Source organism: Erythranthe guttata, chromosome 7 (assembly GCF_056151865.1).
Source record: "Erythranthe guttata isolate IM_541 chromosome 7, IM_541, whole genome shotgun sequence".
NCBI lineage: Eukaryota > Viridiplantae > Streptophyta > Magnoliopsida > Lamiales > Phrymaceae > Erythranthe > Erythranthe guttata.
In genome coordinates this window covers 13,086,963-13,096,556 of record NC_142539.1, presented here as the reverse complement: position 1 = coordinate 13,096,556, position 9,594 = coordinate 13,086,963, and the positions used below count along the sequence as shown (strand labels likewise).

General features: G+C 34.6%; 1 protein-coding gene across 1 annotated transcript; it reads right to left on the bottom strand.

The window, feature by feature from the left end:
• Window positions 1-1,962: 1,962 nt before the first annotated feature.
• Window positions 1,963-3,732, bottom strand: LOC105953895 (uncharacterized). The gene is made up of 4 exons (XM_088820424.1): window positions 3,408-3,732; window positions 3,125-3,294; window positions 2,335-2,763; window positions 1,963-2,260 (listed from the first exon to the last, which is right to left on the bottom strand). The coding sequence occupies exons 1-4, from the start codon at window positions 3,602-3,604 to the stop codon at window positions 2,100-2,102; spliced, it is 957 nt and encodes a 318-aa protein (XP_088676550.1). The 5' UTR covers window positions 3,605-3,732; the 3' UTR covers window positions 1,963-2,099.
• Window positions 3,733-9,594: the final 5,862 nt, after the last annotated feature.

Here is a 9,594-nt window from a genome sequence, read left to right as displayed (position 1 = left end):
TTATCTCCAGATGCACAATGCAGCCTCATTGGTGGGTTCGGGAGCCGATTGACCACATGAACGCGGTACTTATCGGTTAAACAAAGACCGGTAATTGTTGTCGGAAATATTGTTAGGAAAATACATGCAAGCAAAGTGAGAAAATTGATGAGATTTTTCATTTTTTTTTTTTTTTGAAATGTTTTAGATTGAATTGAAAATTTCGAGATGCTTGGATGAGCTTTCTTTCCTATGCTATTTATAGGGTCTACAATTATTAATTACATGCACTTTTTTATGTTGTATATTATGAGAGAATTATGAGAAGATTTCAAATAATTTGTTATCAAATGTGACAATATATAATATAATAATATATTGTTTTTATTTATATCAATTTCTTGATTGTTGGCTATTAATATCTGGATTTGGTTTTGACAATACAATTCCATGATTTTACTTTTAATTGCCATACTAGTGTCTAAGTTTGACTAAATGGTCAACTGATTACATATTGTACCATAACTTATTTCCTTTCATTTCTTGATTTCTGCAATTTAATGATTTAGATTTGAATATTTACATCACCCTACCCATTATGCCATAATTATTTAATTTGGTTTCTTTATTTCTGTATATTTATGAGTAATGACTAATGACTTATATATGATTTATTAATAATTAACTGCTTTGTGCAATAATTATGTGTAGTTTACTTTTTTATTAAATTTATTTATGATATTTCACTGAGGTAGTATTAATAAATGGAACATTTATCTATGGGCCCATATTGGCTACTTATTAATAAATAGGTCCACCCAAAAAAACATATGTTTACATAAAGAAAATACCCCTCAAATTCTAATATACTTCATTTTCATCCACCAAATCATAATTTAACCTCAAGTTTGAAAGTTAATCAATTTTGACCAATTACTTCAATTTTAGTCTCCAAAATACTTTTTATTTTTAAAAAAAGTTCAAAATGGAGTGAGGGAAAAAAATCGTGAAATTGAAATTAAATTAGAGTTTACAATCATGTATTGATTTTGAAAGGATTGGATGATTTTCCCATAAATATTAAGGTTGCCTTTGTTTGTTATTCATGTTGAGAGGTTACCTTATTTGCAAAAGAGGTGGTAGAACAAACTAATTTATGTATATTCTCGATAATTTAATTTTTGTTTTGCGGTCATTATATATGAGGGGGTTAGATATTACACTTGGTTATTTACACCGGATGGATTTAAAATGTAAATTTGATTAATAAATACCCAATAAGCACGAGTTCTTAGCAAGCCGCACCTTATGAAACGTCTAATTGCGGTAAAAGTCAAAGACCTATGGTGAGAGGTCAAAGCCAGTAATGCTCTTGCGAGCATATCGTGTGCTACACCCGCTGATTATGCGGTTGGTAGTGGGTTTTTTATCTAAAAAGACCAAAATACCCTTTAAATTATTTTTTTCAAAAATTCCAGAGTCACCCTAAAAAAGACCCCTCTTTCAGTTTAGTCCTTAACATTCTCAAAAAATCCGCTTCTCCAAATCAACCATCCATTACCGGGATAATTACAGTTTCCGTCCTTACACTTGTCACCTAAAATGATTTTAGTCCTTAAACTTTTCCCAGATAACTTGGACGGAATTGCAGATGTGACAGTAAAATCCGAGCTTGAATAGAGCCCCAGTCCATTTGGCAGTCTAATTATGAGGTGGAGTGACACCCTTATTCTCTCCTCCTATTCCTATCCTCAAATCCCTAATTCCTTAAACATAAACCCTACTCCTAAATTTCATTTTCGAATCTTCCAATTGAGGTTAAATAAGGCGACACCAGAATGACCCAATCATAATTTCACAGTTTGGGAGTGTGTTTTAGCTCGGTTTGACTGCCACACGTGAAAATGCCGTCCAAGTTAACTGAAAAACTTGACGGCCGTGACAAGTATATAGACGAAAACTGTAGTTATCCCAACTTCGGGGTAAAACAAATCTAGGATATCATTTGAACCCAATAAAAGAGACTTCAACTGAAATTATTTCCTAAGACAATGGTCTATCCAAGTTATTTCAACTGAAAATTCATAAATGTGTAACTAAAATACTCTATGATAGAGTGACTACGGAGGGACGTCTTGCACCGAGAAGATTTCAACATGTACAAGAAAAGAATCATCGACAAGGAAACCCTTTCCGGAACCGTTAATAGTTCCGAGCTCAGTGAATAAAGGCCAACCCCACCCGCCGATACTATCTGAAGCTGAAAACACGTGATCCGTAACTGCAAAAGAATTCAAAGATGTAAGTATTTTCATTAGAGAGATTGAATGATGAACACTGATATCGTAAACTTACTAGTTCGTTTTATGTGTTGGTTAGGATTCTGCATGTTTTTGATACATACGGTATAACTTGCTTGCGCTCTTTCGGAACCGACATAGTACAGAAACATGCTGACGTGGCTGCCAACTCCTTTTCCATATCCTCTCGGGTAAAGACGAATGTACCATTTTTCGCCTCCAGCAGCAAATTCTCCGGAGGTCCAAAAGTTTCCCAATTCGGAGAAGTTATGAATCTTCCAATCACGTTTGTAAGGAATATCAAAAGTCCTCAAAGACATGCATTCAATGGCTGCTAATTCTTTTTTTACGATGAAAACCTCAGCACCAAACACACATGTGTCGTCGACTAGGTAACCGTTTGAGGGTTCAAACATAACTTTTTTAGAGATAAATTTGGAAAATCCCCATTGTGTCTTCATTGGTAGGAAACGTCTTGTTATTCCTGTGTCCATTGGGTGTTTTTCATCATTTATAAAACAGAATCTAAATACAATATACTTACTACGTGACAAGACTACGGTGGTGTTTTCAAAAACTTTTACAAACAGATTCTAAGTTTTTTTTTTTTTTGTCATAATCAGTTTTTAGGAGTTTGTAAAATAAATTTTTAATTTTGCTTTTCTTAAATAAGCAACTTCAAATTATAATTTGTAAAACACATTTTAGACCTGCTTTTTCTATTTAAGTTGATTTTCCAGCTAATCTGCAAACATGCTGAACTTTTTGAAATAAAGACTTCTGCTTTTAATTAAGTTTTTGCAAACACCACCTAATTAAATAGAAGATGAGAATAACAAGTATACCTAGTGAACAAAGATATTTGGCTGAAATCTGATCAAAGAGAAAGATGCTGAATACAACATTAACCTCCCAATTAGCAGGCAATGAACTTGTATCCGCTATAGCCAAATTCACGGAAACGTAGTCGAGATCCTTTCCGATTTTGTCTCCATTAGGACATATGATTAGTTTCCTGTACAAGTTTAAGCATCACTCTATTATGTATATACTAAATTAAGATATGTTAAATATGAAAACAGAAAAAAAAAAAATTATAAAAGACTGGATAAATAATAGATACAGTACCATTTGTAATCTCCAGCCACAAATTCCTTCGTCTCGTATTTTTCGATTCCACTATCGTAAAAAGACTCAATCTTGACCAGACTATGAGTAGGTGATGCCTCTCTTGTTTCCATGCTTATAAAATCTGACAGCAACAATTGAATGTCGTGTAGTTTTGCGAGAATTGCCATACCAGCCGCTGAGAATGATGCAGACATCGTGAGTCCTTTCAATATTTTGTGCCCTACTTTGGTTTTTGAAGATTTTTTATCTTGTACAATTTTTTAGTTTTTAAATAAACCATCAGTCCCACCACTTTGGTAAATACCAAATACTAAATATCCAAGCAAAAATAAAACAAATTAATAAATGGGCGAACAGCAAAAATGCCCATCACATGGGACCTAAATGCACATTGGTCCACAAAAAAAAAAAACAGTATCTCAATTAAACTCATCCTTATGTCTTTGATCTAAAATACCCTCCATAATATAATTCTTATTAATTCCATCAATGATACTCTAACTTCCTTAATATTACACATTGACCCCGAATTTAAACAAATATATCACATTAACCCTCAAAATATTTTTTTTTCAGAAAATATTTTTTTTCTGAATATTTTTTTTTCCGGCCAGATTCCGGCGTTGATTTCTTTTTTTTTTTTATTTTTTTGAAAACTTTTTATTTTCATGAATTTTTTTTCCAGCCGGTCAACCACCGTTGACCGCCGGTCTCCGGCGTTGACTTTTTTTTTTTTTGAATTTTTTTTTCTTAGAAAAAAATATCTTAATTAATATTACTGTCGTGGCTACTAAATTACTGTCTCAAACAGTAATATTACTGTTTGGGACAGTAATATTATGAATATTATTTTCCCGAACAGTAATATTATTAATATTATTGTCTAAGACAGTTAAATTACTATTGGAGACAGTATTTAGCAGCCAAGGAGTAATATTAATTAAAATAATTATTATTAAGAAAAAATATTCAAAAAAAAGTCAATTAACAGTTAAATTACTGTCTCCGACAGTTAAATTGCTGGAGACAGTAATTTAGCAATGAATACAGTAATATTAATTAAAAATATTTTTTTTAAGAATAAAAAAGTCAATTAACAGTTAAATTACTGTCTCCGACAGTTAAATAACTGCTGGAGACAGTAATTTAGCAACGAATATAGTAATATTAATTAAAATATTAAAAAAAAAAAGAAGTCAATTAACAGTTAAATTACTGTCTCCGACAGTTAAATAACTGCTGGAGACAGTAATTTAGCAGCAAAGACAGTAATATTAATTAAAAAAAAATTGAAGAAAAAAAAAGGTCCATTAACAGTTAAATTACTGTCTCCGACAGTTAAATAACTGTTGGAGACAGTAATTTAGCAGCCAAGATAGTTTTATTAATTAAAATAATTTTTTTAAGAAAAAACAAAATTATAAAGAAAAAAAAGTCAACGCCGGAGACCCAGCGGTCAACGGTAGTTGAGGCCGGAAAATTTTTCAGGAAAAAAAAGTTTTCAAAAAAAAAAAAAAAAAGTCAACGCCGGAGACTGGCGGTCAACGACGGCGACCGGCGGTCTCCGGTGGTGGCGGGTCAAAATTGAAATTAGGGTCAAAATTGGTTAATTGATGAAATTGGGCTAAATTGTGGTGTAAATCATGAAATTGAAGTTGAATTGGATTTCAATGAATTGGGGGTAATTTTGGTATATATAAAAGGATTTTCCTTATTTGCAAATAAGTTTGAATGAGCTGGATTTACTTGAAAGAGAAAAAAGTTGGATGTCCCTCTTTTAATTAAGTGTCATTGCCATGAGCCTTTTTGTGATTAACTCTTAAGAAAAAGAAAATTAAAAAAATTAAAAAAAATAATAATAGGGGCTATTAGTGAGAACCCCTCTAGTATTATTTTAATGAGGATGAGTCGAGCTCCTTTTTTCTTTATAAGTGAGAGACTTATCCTTTTTTTTATTCTCAAATTTACCATTCCTCTATTCATTATCTATTCTGAAATGATTTGTGCAGGCATAAATTAAACATTCAGGCACATTTTTTACCATTTCTCAAAAACCAAAAGGTAAAAAACTCAAAAAACTCTCTCAACCCTCTCGATTTTCTTTCGCAAAGCCCGTGCAAATCGTCAACAGATCGGAGGTAATTTTTACGTTTTTACGATCCTCTTGTTATGTAGATTACGAATCCAAAAAAAAAAACGAAAAAAATCGAGCTTAGCATCACTCGTGTGAATTTACACGAGCGGAACCACTTCGCTCGTGTAAATTCACACGAGTGTGAATTATAATTTTTTTTTTTTTTTTTTTTTTTTTTTTTTTTTTTTAATTTATTTCGTAAAAAATGGGAGTTTGATTTTTACTCGTGTGAATTTACACGAGCGAAGTGATTCCGCTCGTGTAAATTCACACGAGTGTTTAAATTTTTTTTTTTTTTTTTTTTTTTTTTTTTTTTTTTTTTTTTTAATAAATTAATTAGTTTAATTAGAAGGTGTGCTCGTGCAAAAACATGCGAGCACTTTTGAAGTGCTCGCATGTTTTTGCACGAGCACAACAATTTTTTTTTTTTTTTTTTTTTTTTTTAATAAATTAATTAGTTTACTTAGAAGGTGTGCTCGTGCAAAAACTTGCGAGCACTTTTGAAGTGCTCGCATGTTTTTGCACGAGCACAACAATTTTTTTTTTTTTTTTTTCATTATTTAAATTCTTTTTTTTTATTATATGAAATAGTAATAAAGTGCTTATTTAAAATGTAGATGGCAGGAGGTCGGGGGAAAAGTCTTATGAGTCAAGTTGCCGGTAAAGGCAAGAGCTTAATGAAAGCCTTGAGTGGGAAGGGGGACAATCCGGAAGATCCGGATCGCATTGGAGACCGAGATGTCCTTGCTTCCGCGCGTAGAAGAAAGCAGTTAGCTCGAGAAGCAGCGTTACAGCGGGAAGAAGAGAGACTGAGACGAGAAGCTGTTGCAGCTGGAGCCGGACCCTGTACATTGCCACATGCCGACGACGATAATATGGATACTGACGAGGAGATGGAGGAAGATGATGGGCCAGCAGATGCATTTCAGGATCGTAGAGGTGGTCGTGCCTTACCCTTTCCGCAGCTCCCTGGTCCTGCGTACTTGGAGGGTCCGTGCAAGGGAGGGCCGCAAAATTTAGAGTTTATGCGATGGTTCAAGTCGCATATAGCGATGTACATTTGGGAAGGATATGTAAGTTTTTCTGTCAACACGTGCTTTACATAATTCTTATATTATTCATTTTTTTTAGCTAACAATACATGCAATATTTTTCAGGAGCGCCGTGAAACTACACGGTGCGAGTCGAGGACCAAAGCACTCGAGGACTACCGCGGCCCGCAGGATAACACGATGATTGCGAGGTTGGAGGCAACAGGTCTTTACCACTTACGAGACTGTTTTCTGAAGAGGATGAACAAGAACCTCATGCTAGCTTTCGTGGAGAGGTGGCAGCCGGAGACGAACAGTTTCCACATGCCATGGGGCGAGATGACGATCACGCTCCACGATGTCGCTTTCATCCTGGCGTTGCGGCTGGACGGACCATCAGTGTCTGAAATTCGCCCGGTAGAAGAGTGCTCACAGAGTCTTGCATCTGTATTGGGTGTCGGTCTTATGGACACCAATGAGATGTTTCGAAATAAGGGAGTTGGTTGGGTTAAGGTGATAGATCAGTTGACCCTTCCTTGCGCCACAGACGACAAGAAGATGAAGGGCTACTTGATGTTTCTGCTTGGGTCTGTTTTGTTTGTAGACAAAACAGCGTCTAACATAAAGCCGTGGTGGATCCATTTTACCAACGATCTCGATAATGTCGGCAAGTATTCGTGGGCTTCGGCATGCTTAGCAAACATGTACCGCCAATTGGGTATTGCCACCCGCGCTGGGATGAACAGTCTCTGTGGATGTGTTATTCTCCTTCTGGTACGTGTACCTTTATTAGTAATTATTTATTTATTTAAACTTCTATTTTATTTATTTATTCATTGGTGTTTGTTTGCAGTGCTGGATCTTTGAGTATTTCCCCTGCTTTCGACCACCTCTTTCCCGTTCATATGCCGAGTTTGAGCCTCGATGCAGAAGGTGGGCCCATGGTGGAGGCAATAAAACCACGCTGCAGGAATACCGAAAAATACTCGACGCCATGACCGAAAGAGATGTGAGTAATAATTTTTCTAATTATGTCTATAGTAGAGTTACGGATTTTTCTAATTAGTTTAAAATATGCTTAGGTTTGTTGGACCCCGTATGGTACCGGTGCACATTACTTACATCCTCGGAGCATGTATTACGGCACGATACAGTTCAGTGCTCTTTATCCAACAGGTCCAGTGCTTTGTGTGATACGTTACATACCAAAGCACCGAAACACGACAGTGAAGTACTGTACAGCCTGACTGTTCTACTGCTTTCATTTTCCACCTTCAATTCATTAATTTGAAGGTCAACTTGCGCATCTAGTGCATTTTGAACTGTATCCATAGCTCCAGTCGATGTTTGGATCCAACGCTTCGATGCACGATGTGCACTCTCTACTCTGTTTCGAGAAAACACTCAAATAATGAATAAATGTAACATGTGTATAAAAGATTGTACGTAACGAGTTTATAGTAAAATCAATTTATATACCTGTTAGTCGTCGTGTTACCGAAATGAACGATGTTGTTGGTCCAACACTTAACAAATCTCTCCTTATAAATCAACCACGTTTCATTGATGTAAGTTATCAGCTTCGGATATTGCCCGTACAAACTAACTATCTCTCTATAGTTGCATTCGTATTCTTGTGGATATTTATGAGGATTATGATTGTGCTTGCCATTTTTGATGGTAAGGCGCCATAATCCATCACGACCCTCTTTACCCCATAGCGCAAAAGGGCATTTACACTTTATTGAACCGGACTTCCGGCTTGTTTCGACCTCTGCATTTTTTCCTCGACTCTTATAGGCTCTTTTGCAAGTCAAATATTGTCGGCCCTCGTGGTAAGACTGTCGCCTAATCTCATGTCCATGACTGATGGCCATATTCATCGCCCACTCGACTAGTGCATCTTTACTATCAAATGCAGTCGAAATTGTGAAAAATTCACTGAAATCATGTAGCTCGAATGTTTCAATATCTTCATCCACATCTATGTATACTTCTTGTTTTTATATTAATGTAATTAGCAAATTATAAAACTAAAGAATAAAAAAAAAAAAAAAAAAAAAAAAAAAAAATTGTGGTGCTCGTGTGATTTCACACGAACAGAGACGTTCTGCTCGTGTGATTTCACACGAGCAAACCTCCCCTGCTCGTGTGAAATCACACGAGCTAATTAAAAAAAAAAAAAAAAATAGTTCTTGAGCTCGTGTGAATTTACGCGAGCACTTGGCAAGTGCTCGCGTAAATTCACACGAGCACATGAATAAAAAATAAATTTCATCTACTCGTGTGAATTTACACGAGCACTTGGCAAGTGCTCACGTAAATTCGCACGAGTAGATGAATTTTCGGGAAAAAAACGAAAAACTTACATTCGGGTCTAAGTTGTTTGGATCCATCGCAAAAATTGTTGAATATCTGAAATTTTTCACTTTGAATGTTGAGTTTTATATTTTATAGGATTTGGTAGGAATAGTACAAAAGGTAAATAGTTATGGTAAAAAGGTAAAAAAACCATGGTAAAAAAGTGCCTGAATGTTTAATTTGGCCTGCGTATATCACCACCCTTATCTATTATACACTACTTTGATGCACTTTTTATTTTTTATATTTTAATTTGAATTTTCGTTTTTTCATTTATTTTTTATTTAAAAAATAATATTTAAAAAATATGTTTTTTTTAACTTTTTATTATGTTTTTTGAAAATACTTTTTTACTATTTTTTTTTCTTCGGTTAAAATAACTATATTTCAATAAAACAATTATTATTAAAATAATTGTTATTAAAACAAGGGATAATATGCTTGACACCCCTAAAAAGAAACCTAATTAGATATGGAAGACAACTCCATTTCACCATTTTGAACTAAATCCACATTTCTAATTTTATTAGACCGACATCCCTCAGAAAAATTTAAACCCCATTATACCCTCAACCACCCCCACCCTCCCCCCACCCACACCTTCTCCCTCATATTAATAACTTCTATATCCCCGTACTTTTCTCCTATTTTAGGGAAA

What these genes read in the sequence shown, in the direction of transcription:
- LOC105953895 (XM_088820424.1), bottom strand. Translation starts at nt 3,604, where the DNA reads ATGTCTGCATCATTCTCAGCGGCTGGTATGGCAATTCTCGCAAAACTA. An exon ending in GTGGCTGGAGATTACAAATG is followed by an intron (nt 3,295 to 3,407) that starts GTACTGTATCTA and finishes AAACTTGTACAG; the next exon opens with GAAACTAATCATATGTCCTA. An exon ending in CCAACACATAAAACGAACTA is followed by an intron (nt 2,261 to 2,334) that starts GTAAGTTTACGA and finishes ATTCTTTTGCAG; the next exon opens with TTACGGATCACGTGTTTTCA.